At 39.2% G+C, this 18,479-nt stretch overlaps 1 protein-coding gene across 2 annotated transcripts in view; it reads right to left on the bottom strand.

The window, feature by feature from the left end:
• Positions 1 to 2,599: 2,599 nt before the first annotated feature.
• The window catches only part of FAM120A (family with sequence similarity 120A), a 106,746-nt gene continuing 90,866 nt past the window's right edge, over positions 2,600 to 18,479 (bottom strand). For both annotated transcript variants that reach the window (XM_042452894.1, XM_042452895.1), the window contains 5 exons: positions 15,218 to 15,401; positions 13,597 to 13,734; positions 11,390 to 11,531; positions 6,450 to 6,546; positions 2,600 to 4,494 (listed from right to left, as the gene is read on the bottom strand). In XM_042452894.1, coding sequence (XP_042308828.1) covers positions 4,183 to 4,494; positions 6,450 to 6,546; positions 11,390 to 11,531; positions 13,597 to 13,734; positions 15,218 to 15,401 — 873 coding nt within the window. In that variant the 3' untranslated portion in view covers positions 2,600 to 4,182. The remainder of the gene's footprint in view (positions 4,495 to 6,449; positions 6,547 to 11,389; positions 11,532 to 13,596; positions 13,735 to 15,217; positions 15,402 to 18,479) is intronic.

The raw sequence follows: 18,479 nt of genomic DNA, 5'->3' as shown, positions 1-18,479 counted from the left end.
GTGCTAGGGTTGCGGGGCATCTGTAAGCAATGCCCTGAGGCAACCCTAGCATGGATTCGTTACGTGTTAAAAGGCCCGTCTGTCCAGGGCCTTTGTTTCCAAAGAGAGCCCTGGTTTGATGTTCAAGAACCCATTTGTTTTTCTTCTTGGCTGTCCATGGTATCCTAAGTACTCTTCTCCAGCACATTTCAAATCAGTCTATTTTCTTTCTGTCTGCTTCCTTCACTATTCAGCTATCACAACTGTAAATGGTAATTGGGAATACAATGGCCTGAACGATTCTGACTTTATTGCTCACAAAACTACAATTCCCAGATTTCCCTAGCATTGAGCCAGGGCAGTTAAAATGGTCTCAAACTGGATTATTTCTGCAGTGTGTTTTGGACCTAACATAGCTCTCCTCCAGCATTAGGTAACATGCACCCTACAAAATAACATTCAGATTGCACTATAAGCTTCTAATGAATCTATCACCCAATTGGAAGCAATTATCACTTTACTTTTTAATACACTGGGTTACATCCAATGCTGTTTGATCCCCCACAGAATGGAAACCAGTAGTGGAACAGGTTACATTCTCCATTGCTTCCTCTCCAGAGCTGCTCCAGCATAACATATTTTGATAGTGTGTGTGTGTGTTGGGGGGGGAGGGAGTCATCCATATGCAGACATCTGTTTTTCCAAGTAAACAGCACAGATTAAAAAGTTCCTCAGATATTTTGTCCGGGGGGAGCCTACAGGTTCACCTGAAATTAGTCTTTAAAAGCAATTTGCTTGTGTCTGTAGTTCTATATAACTTAGGTATCTAGACTGTTTGAAGGACTTTATTTTCCTATGTGAGCGTGCCCAAATTTTAAGATTCTTAGGGGAAGGTGTTCTTTCAGCCCCATCACCATCACATGCATGTCTGGTGCAGACATGGGAGAGGGGCTTCTTGGCGGCTGCTCCCAGACAATAAAATCCCTTCCCGTGGGTAACTTGGTTGCCCCTTCCCCCACGTTCTTTCTTTTTATTCAGCTGTTAGCAGTTGTAGAAAGCTAAAGTGAGTATTGCATTTTTATCTATATCATCATATGTTAAATATTTTTAAATTGCTTAAAATTTAGTGTTGTTAACATTGTCTCGTTTTTTTTTAAAAAAAATGGGCAGTACAAATTTAAAGCATGCATCCAAACCAACAGATTTCTTTGACAACATGAGGCATGGCTGTTTGGGGATTGGGGAGGAAGAGAGGGGTGGTAAGGAAAATAGAGCATGAGAGAACCCCAGCTTGGAAGCAGGAACAGCTGACAATAAGATGACCATGAGGACAGGTACTCTCTCCAGTCCTCTGCTCCACCTGAGAAGCATTGCTTCACAAAAACTAGTAACCTGGTTCTCAATGCTCAGTAAATAGAAATGCACTGCAAAAGACAATCCACTCTGATTTTGTCCTTCTGCATTTTATTTTTCAACAGCCTAGAACAGAGAAATGGATCAAGGCACAAAGGCAGCCTAATTCCATCAATTATTTACCCAGATAAAGAAACAGCTGCCTCCCCTTGACAATAAAGATGAGATTCTACCACCAACAAACATTTGATTAGCTAAACACACAACTGCTGGCACCCCCAAGGCTGATACCTCACTTTGGAAATGGCAGCTGCTTATGAATAACTGAATGTATTTTCTGTCCCAAGCCCTCAAAATCTTGCTTTGGGAAGACACCCCTGGCCCCCAAAGCAAGAGTCCATCCACAATTAGATGTGAAACTATATCATGTGGTAGTCTCATAAAATCATGGTTTACATACCAGTTTTCCTTAGTAGGGAAAGTTGTAGCCATTGAGAAAAATTTATCCTGCGATTTGTCTTGTCACCACAAACATTTATCCTGGTTTGCTTTAGCTTCTTTGCTAACCATGGCTGCTACCTAATGGCACCACATATGGATTTCCCCACAAACCCACTGTTCAATAACAGGGGATTAAAACATTATTGTATTCTAATGTGATGTGATGGTGCATGGTCCTTGCGCTGCATCGTTAGTGCTGTTGGAAAGGGCATGGAAAAACAGAGTATTTGGATGTCAAATTTACTACATGATACGCAGTCCATCAGAGGCAACAGAGCACTGCGCTTATTGGTGCTTACTCAGTTTCCAAGGGTCCCTGGTTGAAAATTGTGGCATGCAGGCTACATATGCTCCTGGCACCTTTTTTGGACCCCAAAGCCCCCAAATACACCCACATTTTAAAACTAATTGATGTGATTTTCAGTTTTTGCCCCCAAACCACACAGAAAGCCCTCTGAATGTATTCAAACTTGAGAAAATGCCCCCACCACAACCCCCAAACATCAACAATTCCATGGTTTACCCAGTATTTCCTTTTTCGTCTACACCTTCTCTCAAAATGGTGACAGGAAGCAACACATCATTTTCTGTTGCCATTTGGGGAAGGACTGCAGAGAAAAACAGGTATTAGGGCTTGCTATGTGGGTGGCTGGCCCATTGGGAGATTTGTGGAGGAATATGTCCGCATTCATTTGTTGACCCCTGTGACAGAGGCTTATGATTACAAAAGGAACTACAAAAATTACAAATAAGACCCCACACAGCATTTTTATACTAAAAGAATAAAGATTTTTATTAAGCATTGTAAGTTGCATTCAATAGCCTTCAAATACACCACACCACAATCCATCTACAACCAATCAAACCCAACAGTAGTTCATTCTTGCACAGTCCATGAGTTGGGGCAGAACTCCCTTCAACTTACATTAAGATACCTACTTAGCTCTTGCGGGCAGGGAATGGGGAATTACACCTCATTTCTGTTCACTAATGTGTGATGAAGAGCATCAGGAGAATTATATGAAAACGAATATAAAGAAATGATTCTGATTTTGAAGTACATTAAGTTTGGAAACACTAACAAAAACATCAAAATGATACAGGTATATTTGCTTATACTAAATTCTTGATGGGAAAGTTCTCAAGAACAAGCCATTTGTTTCCTGCTACAGAAGGGGGGTATTTCTTGAAGATCAAAGCTTTTTTTGTTTTTCCACAGAATTTCATATTTGCTAATATGAAGGCATAAAACAGCAACAGAGAACAATAATGCATACAGCAATGAGTACACCAGGGTAACGTTGATATTCAAAACGGCTAGATAATTTTTTTTTTGTTTTAGAATAAATGCAACAGAGGTCAATAATCACAAAATTTTAAGGTTAGAGCAAGATCAGTCAATGACTAAACATAGTTAACATCTTTTATAGGACTATTACTGATTATTAGCTTTTTTTGTTTTGCAAATGGGCACAGTACTTGTAAGAATGGAAGAAAGAGGACAATAACATGCATAATATTAACTACACACTTTAAAAATTATGAACCATGCAGAAGTTTAGCTCAAATAGTAGTACTAATGGTCTACGTCTGATTCAAAACCACATAGTTCATTGATCACGGATGCATGGTATTAGTCACAAAAAGTATCAGAACACATTGTGTTTATTTTGAAAAGGTCGTTTGCATCTTCTATGATTTTCAAGTTAAATCCATTTTAACTTGCTTGTAAAGCATGTATGATGTATATTTAAAATCAGCAGAACTCCAATATTACTCTATCATTTTTTTATTTTGATAGTTTGCACATTTTAAACATAAAAAGAACCACATCAACAGTGATGAAATTTAAGAAAAGAAAGAACTGTGGTTGTGTCTTCCCCCCCATAATCATGAAATCAAAGCCTTAAAGAAAGCTTTGTGACACAGTAATGCAAAATCAAATATAATGGCATACATATGGTGCCAAGTACTAAAAATTATATTTTAAGCTATATATACTGAAAGACTGCCAAAATTTGTTTTTCTTTTAATATATTTCAAGAAACAAAAACTACAAGCTTTTGTCATAACCAGTTTAAATTTTGTGTATACTTCATTTTAAGTGCGGGAGTCAAATGCTCTTCATTCTCTTTCATTTTTGTTGTATTGTAGCATTTTGACTACAACTGGTTAAAACTAAAAATGTGTTTTTTAAATCTCTGACATCCAAGAGGGATCCGAATTTCCAAAGTCCTCATTTTTCTCTTACGGAAAGGAAAAAATGTACGTAACTGTAGGCTCTCTTTCTTTCCAGATATTCCTAATCCTGACCCTTCCAACATCCTTCACCCTCTATAAAAAATAAGTTTACTCTTCTTTTTTTAAGACAGTGGCCTCAAGAGCATCATCTTTATGGCAAACACTGTCTGCATTTAGTGCATTTAAGTGAGGATTTGTATTGCACGTTTTAGAGTCATTACTCAAGGCACTTTCAGACTGGTTGGAAGCCCTGACGTCTGATGTATTCCCATTCATCTGGGAAGCTGGTTTCTCCTCATTCACTACACCATTTTCAGCCAGGGATCCTTCTGAAGACACAATAGAGGACTTTGATTCCTCTGATTTTGACTTAAGTTCTTTGGCCACTTCTTCTGCTGAAGCAGCATAAGGAGGTTTGCCCTATTTAAAGAAAACAGAAAAAGGAGACAGGATATGAGTACAATCAAATAAATTATTGATTGGATAAGGCAGCATTTAGCTTCAGTGTATTTGAGTGCTTAGAAAATATAACCCCAAGACTTTCTCTCTTTTTCCTGCCCAACATCACAATTTCAACCCATGACCTGAAATGTAGAATCTCATGTCCTAATCTCACAGGTTTGAAGAGTCAGTTGGGGAGGAAGGGTGAAATGATTAAGTACTTGGAAACTGCTCTTTGACAAGTTAGATTACTCTTTTTAAAAAGATCATTAGGAATATAAATAGTTTGCATATGTGTACATGCCCATTTTTAAAACAAACAAATGTTGAAGAAAAAAATCCAACACCTCAATTCTACTATTCCCCCAAAATGCCTTCTGCATTCTCTCTCTCTCACACACACATATACAGGCAAAATTCATTTATGCTGTTCCTTCCATTATTCACCCCATCTAGTTGTTTGTCGCACATGGCACTTTTTGTCCTGATACATATGTGAAAAAAATCCTTTTATCATGCACTCCCTGACAACTTCATCTCCTAATGCTGGTAAATTATATTACCAACTTAATTTAACCTCCCAAACTGCTGACCAAATGGAATCAGAGTGCAACTAAAGCAGTGGAGAAATGATGAAGTAAGCTGACCATATTGGCAGTAAACACCATTATCTTTTTGATACTGAGCTAAAAACAAAAAAGGTCAAGATGCATTTCATTCTGGACTGTTTCTACTAACTTCTCCACATGTGGCTGCAGTTCACAAATTATTCAGAAACAGAAAGACAAGAAAGTCAGTGGAACAAAAGGACAAGATACTTTTAGTTCTATAGTTGTTTTTATTTCATTCCATCTGTTCCAGTGTTCTCATATCAATACCTAAACTGTTAAGACTTGCCTCCCAATTATAAGTTTATAGAAGGACCAATCTCGTTGAAGAAGAATATATGTAGTTTCTTGTCTAACTTAACTCAGCAAATCATTCATGATTATGTTGGATATACTTTGAAAACAAAGCTGCCTTTGTACAAATCTCTTTGTGACAACACTTGGGCTACCAAATAGAGATCTAAGTACCATTCCTCAAAAAGAATACCTAGAGCCATAAAAGGTGCAAAAGAGACATCTAAAATGATTAAGAAGCTGGAATGACTCCTGTATGAGGAAAAGTTTCAATGCTGGGGTTCTTCAGCAGAAAAAGAAGAATACACCCAAGGGGGAGGGGCATGATATAAATGTACAAAATGCGTGACATTGAGAAAAATGGGTAATACTAGAACCCTAGTTCATTCACTGAAACTGAAAGATCTGGGAGACTCAGAACAGACCAAAAGGAAGTTCCTCACAGGACTTAGAATGCAAACTGCAGTGATGGCTACCAACTGAGAAAAACTTTAAACTACATTTATAAACATTCATGGACAACAAAGCCACCAATAGCTGCTAATCATTATACGGTGCCTCCAGAGATAATACAATGGACCCCTGTTATCCACTGGGATTTGGTTCCTGGACTCTCCATGGATACAAAAATCTATGGATGCTCAAGTTCCATTAAATACAATGGCACAGTAAAATTGTGTCCTGTCTATAAAATGGCAAAACCAAGATTTGCTATTTGGAATTTTATACTTTTAAAAAATATTTTCAAGCTGTGGATGTTTGAATTCATGGATAAATAATTGGTTGAAAAGGAGGGCTGACTGTATGTATCTAAATTTAGTTGCTGGGAAACACAAGATGAAGACTGATATTAGACTCATGTCTTATTTGTAGGTTTCCCATAGGCATCAGGTTCATCATTGTGGAAAACAGGATGCTTGGATAGACAGGACCCAGCACAGTTCCTCTTTTCTGCTAAGAAACTGGAAACAGGACCACTGTTCATCAATCACTGCTGAACCTAAGTTTTGTAGACGAGGCTATTCCTAGTACCTGAATTGTTCCCTGGTTCTTATAAGCTCTTCCATAGTATCTTCCTCCTCTGCCAAAAGTTCTTATAACTGGAGTGGAAATAACTCCTCTAGGGCGCCTAGACAGAATAAGGTACATGTTAAACACTTTACTAATTAATTAAAATATTTATATACCACTCTGTATTGCTGGACCTGTGGGTAGCATACAGGTCAAATCAATTTAAAACATTTAAATTTAAAAGCGTAAAGAATAATTTAAATTGCATAAAATATATCCAACAAATGAATATTAAACCATTTAGGCAAAATCATTATACTGCATTTAAAAACTTTAGAAAAATGTTGTTCTATATAAGTGTGTAATACTATATCATGCATTCTGACAAACAAAATCATTTCATCTCTGTTGTTAAAATCCCTTACCTTATCTATTTACACTACTACTCTTTCTTCGTATGTTTTGTACTTCCCACTCAAATGCTAACAGAATGCTGTAAACTTGTTTTCCTAATTGCTGTACAACTGTCCTTCTCACACGCTATAAATTTTCTAAGAATAAAAAGAACTGGTTTCTTCTGAATGGGTTCTGACATGATAATTTTTAACATTTAATTTACTACTTAGCTGTCAACATTACTAATCTTACTAATTAGAGTATAATGATCTGAGCCTATATGTTTCAACTTTCGAACTCCCAATATGCAAAAGGTTGGCTTTGACACAGAACTAAACCTTAGCTTGGCGTTAGAAGAATGAACTCCAGCAGACCTCAGGTTTGTGTGTTCCACCCCCCTCTCCCCCAGGACAGCAATAAAGAATTGAGAAACTTTCACTTCATTTTCTGATTCACGGCAGTTTGCTGCGTCATCTACACTCGACTGTCAGGAACTGCAGGCTACTGCCTTCTGTGGCAAACCCTATAAATGCAGCTTCTCAGGGAAGTGCCTTCTGCATGTGACTCGACTCAACACACTGCCCATGCAAAGGAGGGAGTGTAAACATTTTCTTCTAGCTGAGTCTCCCTCAAGCAACAATACTTGCTCCAACATGTCTTCTCAAGTCCACTCCTGGCCTCTGGTTTAAGCTGAGGTCCTAACTGCTCTTTACATCGTATTCTGTACTCACCATATGACGACTGCCCTCAGCCCAGCCCTGACAAAACTGGTTAATTACAGTTAGTAGAAACAAGCTTTCAACAGTTCAAATTAACCAGTTTAGAGTTCAGGCTGCACCATAAAATGCAGCTAACCTACATCTCAAAAGTTGAGGTTTGTGGCAGAACCTGAGAAAGTGGAAGCCATGGCTGACACCTCCACTAGCTCATTTCCACAACACTCTCCAATGCAGGACAAAATTTCATAATAATAATAATAATAATAATAATAATAATAGTTTATTTATATTTCCTGCCTCTCCCAAGGATTGAGGTGGAATTACATCAGTAAAAATGATACAATAATACAAAATACAGTACGATCAATAAAACACTAATACTAAATTACCCGATATTCCTATTAGTTCTCTAAAATAACAATTCATCAGTTCATCAATAGCCAACAATCATAGTCAGGAGTGGAGCAATCGTCATAACCTTTTATATGGAGTCCGGTGGACAAGCCCACCGGAAGAGATCTGTTTTGAGTGCCTTCTTAAAGGCCTCTAAGGTAGTGACAAGATGGATCTCTTCTGGTAGGCTATTCCATAATTTTGGAACTTCCTATGGGAAGTTGTCATTAACCTAGTGTTATGATGTTCCAATAAATACTTCCCAAATGATCCAAGTGTGCAGGGTGGATTGTGTAGGGAGAGGCGTTCCCGCAAGTAACTCGGGCCCAAGCCATGTAGGGCTTTAAAGGTAATAACCAACACCTTATACTGTGCCCGGAAGCTAATTGGCAGCCAGTGAAGAGATTTCAACACTCATGTTATATGCTCAAACCTAGATGTACCGGTGACCAATCTGACTGCCGCATTTTGAACCAACTGAAGCTTCCGAACTTGGTATTAGAGTAGCCCCAAGTACAGCACGTTACAGAAATCTAAACGAGAAATTACCAGTGCATGTACCACTGCTTCAATGAAGTTGATACCAGGCACTCCTGGCCATTGCATCTATTTGAGATGACAACTGCAAAGACGGATCCAGGAGTACTCCCAAACTGCGAACCTCGTCCTTTAGGGGAAGTGTGACCCCATCCAGGACTGGTTGACAAAACTCCATCCCTGGACTTAGGGTACCTAAAAGTAGCTGTTTTGGCAAAATGGGAACAAAAATGTGTAACAAAACCAGTGATGATTTGAATAAACCTGAATCAGGTCATCTAGCCAAACTGCAACACCTTAACTATTATTTGTTGTAGCCTTCATGTTGTTTCCAGCTTATGGTGACCCTAGGCAAACCAATCATGGGGTTTTCTTGACAGGTTTTATTTAGAGGGGGCTTGCCTTTGCCTCCCTCTGAGGCTGAGAATGTGTGATTTTCCCAAGGTCATCCAATGGGTTTCCACAGCTGAGTGTGGATTCAAACACTGATCTCCAGAGTCACAGCCAAATGCTCAAACCAGTACAACCCACTGGTTCAAAGTTATAACTGAATTATAAATTATGATAGGTGACTCTGTAATTAGGCCAATAAATGGCTAAGTGAAACTGCATCAATTTTAAGCCAAAAATTGAGAAATGAAAAATTACCATACCGGTACTTATTCAGATTAAGAGAATATGTGTCTAGTCTACCCCAGGCAACTACCTGTACATAACTTCTTTCTTTTTAAAGCAACTGCTATTAAACTTCTCTTCCAAGTGGAAACTACAACTGGTAAAACGGGATCCCTTGTTCATATAAAGAATGGCGACCCTGGAGGAATATAGATAAACAGATTCTCTTTATTCTGTCAAGTAGCCCAATATAGACTAAAGGATGAATCTGCAAACTCTGGAAGGATTGGTTTCCCCCCCAGAGCAGTTACTTGGAACAATCTTGCAGCTCATGAAAGTTTATGTGGTGAAGATCACCACAAATTTCTAAGAATAATAATGACTAGTGCTTCTTTACCATTAAAATCCTGACGATCCTAAATATCATGGTAGAAACTACCGGATGTAGTGATTTTATTACGCTAATACTCCCCCCCCAACCAACAAATCATGCTACAGATACTGAAAATGTACTGTACCATGAACCTGTTGAGTGGTCTTTATCTGAAGTTCCAATTGGAAAGTAGCTGACTGCTGCGTCAAGAGCCACAGTCATGTATGCCTTAGGGACATCCAAATGGAATTACTATTATGCAGTCTATGGGGACTGTCTTTGAATAGTTGTTCAAACATGTACTTTGGCACAAAACAGTGTTGCCATGATTGTGACCAAAGGCTTCTTTAACACATGCATTTTTATTGCTGTATCAACACTAGTGGCTTCTAATTTATTCTCAGACTCAGTTCAAATTGCTGATGGTCACTGGCTTGGGTTTAGGGCAGATGAAGCCAGCACCTTGCTTGTATCATCAGGAAAGTCTGTTCTGCATATTCCTCCATCTTCAGTGGTAAAGTTGGGTGGAATATATAGGAGGCATTCTTCATGTCACCACACCATGGCATTGTACTCCTGGCTGTGGAAGCTCTTTCCCCAACAGAATCAGTTTCAGCTGGTGTTTTGCTTGCCATCCTGAATGCATATTCTGTCTCCTGTGTTCTGTCTGTCAGATAGTTGTTTTAAATTGGCTGCTTTAACTTATTTGCTGTTTTAAAAACAGTATCCACGCTCTAAGCCCAAAATAGGAGGAGAGTACCATTCTGACCAAGGGGAGGGGGAGCAGAGAGAAAGAGAGAGAGGAAGGTCATCCTCTCCCCAAGATCTTTCTCTGCCTTTTTATTCTACTGTTGTAGGCTGAGTACCAGTCCTGAATCTAAGCATTTTACAGTAGGCCCTTGGTATTTGTGGATTTGCCATCCACAGATCCCTGAGAGAGTGGCAGCAGAGGAGCAGGAGAAGGGAGGATGCAGCAGCAACGGGAAAAGGCAGAAGAGGAAGACCCCCTGCTGCCCGCCACACTGAGAGCAGAGAGGCAGGCTTTGGGTGGTTGGGGCTGCAAAGTTCCATTGTCCTCAATGGTGTTGCAGGGACTTGACCATCCACAGATTTTGATATCTGCAGGGAGATCCAGAATGGATCCCCTCTGTATACTGAGGACTGACTCTACTACTATATATGTATCCTAAAGGCACCAGATCATGATCTTGGAAGCTAAGCAGGGTCAACCCTGGTTAGTACTTGAATGGAAGATCATCAATAAATACCAGGTGCTGTAGGCTTTATTTCAGAGAAAAGAACTGGCAAAACCACCTCTGAGTATTTCTTGCCTAAGAGAACCCTATGAAATTCATAGGGTCACCATAAATTGACAGGCAACTTGAAGGGGGACACACACATAGGTTATATAGTCAGAAATAAAAATACTGTCCATATACATCACACCTTTTCTATCCTGTATTATAAGGTACACTAATAATTTTTTTTTTAAAAAAAGAATGGAAATGTCTTGTTAAATATGCAAACTTCAAATACAGCTTGTACTAAGAGGCTCTATTTCCCAAAGAAAGTTCAGTAGGGTAAAGCAACCTCATGCTAATCAATAGTTGTGAGGATTTACTTTAAGTGCACAGTCATGTACGTCAGGGAGAGTTCAAAATGGGATTATGATTATGCAATGTATTGAACTGTCTTTGAACAGTAGCTGGAATATGCAGCCTGGTGCAAAACACTGCGGCCAGAGTCATGATCAAATGCTCCCCCCACCCCATAAAGCATGTAAAGATAGAACAACTGAATCAGTAACATCCAGGTTCCATCCTGCTGAAGGCTACTATGTAGTCAGCAACTGCACACCAAAGGACCTTATGTCCTCTGCTAAATTCCAAGGATAATTTCACTGTGACAAAAGGTTTACTCCAGCTTACCCTCTTGTTGCTCCTCCAACAGAAACTACCTGCAAAGGAAATGGCCCTCTGCCACCTCGACCACGTCTGCTTCCAGCCCAGTGGCCTACTACAGTGCCAGCTATTTCAAGTTTTCCTCCCTGAGAAGGAATAGGTTGGACACCTAAAAAAGAAAAACAACAACAAAAATGATGATTCTCTGTAATTTCACTTTTGAAGAATGGAAGAATAGAGACAGTTGCTGCAAAACATCCCTCTTCCTGAAAACTGGGCTTTAAATATTTGGAAAGGGAATTTTAAAAAAAATTGAAGGGTTTGTCTCAAAGTCCTTTGAATGTTATTTAAATTAATGAATCAGATGACCATGTGGTAATTTTACAAGAATCATATTTTAAAATAATCAGGTTCATAAAGTAAGTTATAACCCACATACCCATTCAGACTTAAGTCTTATTGAGCAAATTAAAGACTAAATGTGCCATCTTCATGTCAATTTATCTATGGTTAAATTGACAGACTGCAGCAATGTGAGTAAGCTCAAAACTGGTTATCCGACTGCAATCTCCGTTGAGGCGGGAACAGTTTCATAATTCAATATATTTCTCAAATAAAGGCAGAGGAAGTAGTTTCTAAGCTGCATGAAAGCCAGGGGAAATGGCTTTCTGCTTATACAGAGCAGCACTGATGAATTTTGGTGAGTCTTCCATCCTGTTGCTATCCGCTGTACAGTGGTACCTCGGGATACGAAATACCCAGGTTACGAAATTTTCGGGATACGAAAAAATCCCATAGGGAATTATTGTTTCGGGTTACGAATGTTTTTTCGGGTTACGAAAAAACTTTTGGTGCTTTTTTCGGCTTTTTCGCACGGAATCGCGGCTTTTCCCCATTAGCGCCTATGGCAATTCGGCTTACGAAGGCTTTTCGGGTTACGAAAGCGGCCGCGTTACGAATTAATTTCGTAACCCGAGGCACCACTGTACTCAGAAGCAGTTTGGGATATGTACACGTGTGTGTACAGAAGAGCCAGGAAAATTGCACTGTATGATGGGACCCCAATCTTGTTCTATGAAACAGGAGCTCTGCCACCCACCTACAAATCTTTAAATTTTACTGCCACCATTTGAGGTACATAGTAACCTTAAACATAACCCCTAAAATTGTTTTGACTTGCTTTCAACTGTGCTGCTACAACCCAGAAGCTCACGTCAGAAGCAAAAGTAGGCTTGTTAATGTTTGAACGCTATTTAAAAACATATGGTTTTTAATACCTTTGTATTTCTATGTGCATTTCAATCTAAATTTCAATATTCATGTTTGAGTATTTGTAAAGTAATGCTATCACAGATTTTCAGTAATCTAATGCAAAGAACATTAGCCAGACATGACCAATTAAGCCAACAGCAACGCAAGGGTTAAAAATAGGTAGAAGCAATGTGGTTACAAGTGATGCCAGAATCCTAACACACTAATTACAACAGCACCAGTGAAGGCAGAGAATTTCATTCTTTTCTATGCTCTACTGTCATTCTAATATTATACCAACTGCTTCATTTGGCTACTGAGAGCCAGAGGTGTTTGCCATTAGTCAGATCTTTGATATCGGAAAGCATGTAGGAATTTGTTAGGATTGATTAAAATGCAAGGATTTCCTGTTCCAATTTTTTAAAAATAAATAAAAAATAAAAGGAAGTCATTTATTTGTATAATGTTTCTTTTAGGAGTTCCATTTTCAAGTAAAAATTCCTATGAAACAATGATGACATCAAAAAATAAAACTATACTGGATGTCACTCTATGTTCCATGATTTTTATCATCAGCTTATTTCTAAATAAGCAAAATGCTCAGTAGTAAATACAAACAAAGTGCCTCACAGAGACAGAAATTTAAATTTGGACTTTAAACCAGAGGTGAGAACTCTGCAGCCCTCTAGGTTGTTGCAGGACTATAACTCCCAGAGTCCTTCACCACTGACTGAATGGTTAGGGCTGCTGGGAAGTGCTAAATGAATCACACCCCTGATTTCAATGAATTCATTTTTTTAATTTTAGAGGCAGTATATGGCAACTGTAGTTTGCTGCAGAGATCTTCTACATGTGACAGCAGTTTTGGGGTGCAATTTTCAGAGGAACTGGTAGCCACAGAGGGTTAAAAGAGGGAAAGAGGCAGAGGGAGAAGAAGGAGGCTGTTGCTATAAGCTCTAAGAGAAGGGGATTGGTATAATTACCGCCCTGAAACTTGCTAGTCCTGTTGCTGTCATTGCCAGAGAAGCCTCCAGAGTGTCCTCCTGCAGCAGCCACCCGGAAGGCCCGATAAGCGCCTGTTGCTACTGTTTCCCCATAAGGGCCTCCAAAGCCATAGACTCCTGTTGAGACCCGGGGTAAAAGAGACAGGGGAAAACTGTGAGGGGCAGGGGGACATGTAGGAATTCCCCCCAAAAATGAGCGGTTGGTTTTTAAAGTGTGGACAGTTTCTCTCTAAAACACATGATCAAATCTTTGAGAATATGCTGATTTAACAGCCAAGGAGAAAAATATGAAAGACCCAGCTCTCAGTTATAACTGGATAAATTCACAAGATTTGTGAACAGCTTATGAGTTTACAGTTGATTACTGGATGAAGAAACTTCAGTTTGACCTCCCTCCTCCATATACCACTGCAGGTATCATGACAGCTACGTTTCTACTACAAACAACAATATGATTAGATTTAATGTTCTTTGAATGAAACAGCTTTTCCTCAAATTTATATGGTGTAAGACAAAATACCAGAATATCTTCTCAGATTGTTAAATACATGAATCCATGCATATTTCATCAGGAGTTACTATAACTTGAAAAAGCTTGATAAAAATAAATACTTGGGAAATACACATGGCCTATTTCTTTTACAAGTAAGAAATACTTAAAAGGATAGAGCAATTGGGACATTTTAATTTAAAAACATGGACATTTTAATTCAGCTAAATCCTTCATGTATTCAGAGATTTCGTCCAAAGTAGAACTGAGGCAGATCTCTTCCGGAAGTTTGTTCTAATAATGCGGGGCCACTGCTGTAAAAGTTCTTTGGTGAGTTGTTTTCAATCTCACCTTAGGGTGCTCCAATAAGCACTTCCCTGATGTTCTGAGGGTGTGGGGTGGATTGTGTAGGGAGAGGCGTTCCTTCAAGTAACTCGGGCCCAAGCCTTGTAGGGCTTTATAGGTAATGACCAACACTTTGTATTGAGACCGGAAGCTAATTGGCAGCCAGTGAAGAGATTTTAAAGCAGGTGTTATATGGTCCGACCTTAAGGTTCCGGCGACCAGTCTGGCTGCAGCATTTTAAATTAATTAATTAATTAATTTTCTGTAATTCTCCATATCAGTTTCACTTCAGGCAGGTAAACTGTTTAAAGAACTGGGAAGATAAAGGGTCTTCCATTTTGGTAAGGTGTTTATCCAGTTTATCCTTCAGTTTTATGATGGAAGTTTTCTTCCAAAATACATAGCAGTATTCTCTTAATCTCTATCTTCCTTTGGCTCACAATTGCTTGGTTCTAGCCATTTGGGACAGAAGAAAGACTTCATGTATCTTCCTGTTCTGATTTCATTTTATACAATACCTTAAATGTAAATTTATTTGCTTGTGTCAACACGAAACTGCAAATGATGTGGTTGTGATAGATGATACATTGGTAGCAACTTGTGTATGCATTAAAAACACAATACAGGGTGGGGGCATAGATTAAATTAAATTCATAACTAAATCCAACACAAATTTGTAGATGCACCCAGTGAAAATAAGAATATTAATACTTGTGGAATCTGTTTTGAATTAAATGCCACAATGCAACAGGGAAGCACACTTACCGGCAAAGCCTCTGCCCCTACCCTGAGGTGGTGGTACTGGCCCAAAATGCCGAGGATATACAGATGCTGGATAGAAAGGCATGGCAGGTGGTGGTGGGAAAGGGAGCGGATGGTTCTGCCTGGAGAAATTTAAACCTTCAAGGATGCTCTGACGCATCTTTTCAACCTTGGCAGCTTGTTCAGCCTGGAATAAAAATGGGACACTAATGCATCTAGATTATTAATCCAAAGTATATCCATTATACACTTCATATTATTATTATTATTATTACCAATAGTGGTAGGGCTTAAATACCCTAAAGGCAACAGATCCCATTAGAACATGGAAGCTAAGCAGGATCAGCCTTGGTTGGTACTTGAATGGGAGACTGCGAACAAAAATCAGATGCTCTAGGCTATATCTCAGAGGAAGGAACTGGGAAAACCAGCTCTGAGGATTCCTTGACTAAGAAATGCAATTAATGAAGTTGCCATAAGCTGACCAATGCAATTATTGAAGTTGCCATAAGCTGAAGGCATATGCGCGCGCGCACACACACACACACACACGTAGTAGTAGCGGCAGCAGCGGCAGCAAGAGCAGTCATATTTATAGAAACCGTGTGGTGTTGGTCAAGCTTTGACTGTTAGTCTAGAAATCCAGGAGCTTTCCTGGCCTACTTGGCCATTCAAACCCACTGAGTGACCCTGGGCAAGTCATCGTCTCTCAGCCTTAGAGGAAAGCAAAAGGAACCCCTTCTGAACACATCTTGTCAAGAAAATCCTAAAATAGGCTTGGCTTAAGGTTGTCATAAGTCATCGGTGACTCAAAGGTACACAATAAGTAGCCATATTAATTGCAATTGTAACAACACAGCAGTAGCTAGTCTGCCAAATATAAACAGTTGATGCAATTCACTGAAAAGAAAACATAACAATACCAAAATTCCTGTTCTAAAATAGGAAACTACTCTCCTTACTTCTTTTTGTTAAAAGAATTTTTAATTACTAATAGAAAAAGGCTTTGATCAAGTCCTTTCCTAACGAGCCCTGATTAAAATTAGCAATCATGAAGAGGTGAGGTCCTCTTATGGTTAAACTGGTTGATATTCTGGAGCTGGGGTGTGGGGTGAGTCAAGTCCAAGACAAAACCAAAGACATAACGCAAAGGCATAGAGCTCCAACCTGGGGAACAGGCCTTACAATGCAAAATATGGTTCAGTATAAAGTGTAAAATGATGCACACTTGGTAGATTACTGTACTACACTCTTACAGTGCTGCTATTCCACTGTTGCTGTCCTAGCTGGCTCCTGTTGCATTCTGAGGTTTGTAGTTCAGTGATGCCTAAGACCTCTTTGACTGAGAATTCTAAATATCCCTCCTTAAACTGCAAATCCCAGAATGCAACAGGAGGCAGCAGTGCAGTAAAAGTGGAAAAGCAGCACTATAAGTGTGTACTGAGGTAATCTCCTTGGTGAAAAATCCTAACTTCTCATATACACTAGTGAGTTCTGAGCTTGCAGTGATTTAGGATGAAATATTGGAGGTGTTATGAACAGCTCAATGAAAATGTGGATCCCATATGTGTTTGTAGTGAAAACCTGGGGATCAAGAGACCAATAAAAATAAAACTGCCAATATTAATGCCTTTATTCATATAGAACAGAATACAATAGAATAGAATCCTAGAATTGGAAGAGACCACAAGGGCCATCCAGTCCAACCCATGCCATGCAGGAACTCTCATGCAAAACATCCCCGACAGATGGCCATCCAGCCTCTGTTTAAAGACCTCTAAGGAAAGAGACTCCACTACATTCCAAGGGAGTGTGTTCCACTGTCGAACAGCCCTGTCAGGAAGTTCCTCCTAATGTTGAGGTGGAATCTCTTTTCCTGTAGCTTGTATCCATTGTTCTGGGTCCTATTCTCTGGAACAACAGAAAACAAGCTTGCTCCCTCCTCAATATGACATCTCTTCAAATTTTTAAACAGGGCTATCATATCACCTCTTAGCCTTTTCTTCTCTAGATTAAACATCCCCATCTCCCTTAGACGTTCCTCATAGGGCATGGTTTCAAGACCCTTCACCATTTTAGCCAGTCTCCTTTGGACATGCTCCAGTTTCCTTTTTGAATTGTGGTACCCAGAACTGGACATAATATTCCAAAGCAGAATAGAGTGGCACTATTACTTCCCTTGATCTAGACACTATACTTCGATTGATGCAGCCTAAAATAGCATTGGCCTTTTTAGCTGCCGCATCACACTGTCTGTTCATGTTCAACTTGTGGTCTACTTGGACTCCTAGATTGCTTTCACACATAGTCTCATTCAGTCAGGTGTCCCCCATCCTATATTTGTGCATTTCATTTATTCGCCCCAAGTGCAGTACCTTACATTTCTCCATATTAAATTTCTAGTCTATTCAGGTCATTTTGAATTTTGGTCCTGTCCTCTGGGGTATTAGCTACTCTTCCTAATTTGGTGTCATCTGCAAATTTGACAACTATATCTCTGGTAAGACTCCATTTGTAATACTGTACCCAGCTCTAGTCTCTGAATTGTAAAAAAATTATTACAGAACTAAAAAGGATACAGAAAAGAGTTTTCCAAATTACAAGCAAGTCCCTTAAGACAAAAGGTCACAATATTCAGAGAATGGCAAATAAGCGGGGGAGGGATAAAGGTGAATAAAATTATATATGGTGTGGAGAGAATGAATAACCATTCTCGTAATACTAGAGCCCTAGGTAGTACACTGAATAGTGGAAGACTGAGGACAAACACAAACGAGTACTTCACACTGTCCATAGCCAAGTATGGGACTTGTTAACACAAGATCTGGTGGTGGTCATCAACCTGGATGGCTTTAGAAAGTCATTACACATATTCATGGAGAATAGGGCTACTAGTTATAATAGCTAGATATTATCTTTGCCACCAGGAGTATGACTCTCAATTCCATTTGCTGGAAAATGTGAGTGGGAGGGTGCTATTGCATAGATGCTGAGGACTTCCCAAAGACATGTGGTTGATCACTGAAGGAAAAGAATAGGGTATTAGAAAGGACTTTGGTCTGATACAGCATGAATGTTCTTCTGTTCAAAAAAAGAGAAGGTAAATGATTACATTGCTTTTCCCAACACAAGGTGGAATCCATGTATTTTCAAAATTTATCAAAACCATAGGCAAATAATTTTATTTATTTAAGGCTAACTTTGATCTTGCAGGATGCGGGAAGAAGACAAAACCCTGCCAAATCTTTCCTTCAAAATAACTGCC

Source organism: Sceloporus undulatus, chromosome 2 (genome assembly GCF_019175285.1).
Source record: "Sceloporus undulatus isolate JIND9_A2432 ecotype Alabama chromosome 2, SceUnd_v1.1, whole genome shotgun sequence".
Taxonomy (NCBI): domain Eukaryota; kingdom Metazoa; phylum Chordata; class Lepidosauria; order Squamata; family Phrynosomatidae; genus Sceloporus; species Sceloporus undulatus.
This window is presented reverse-complemented; position numbering and strand designations above follow the sequence as displayed.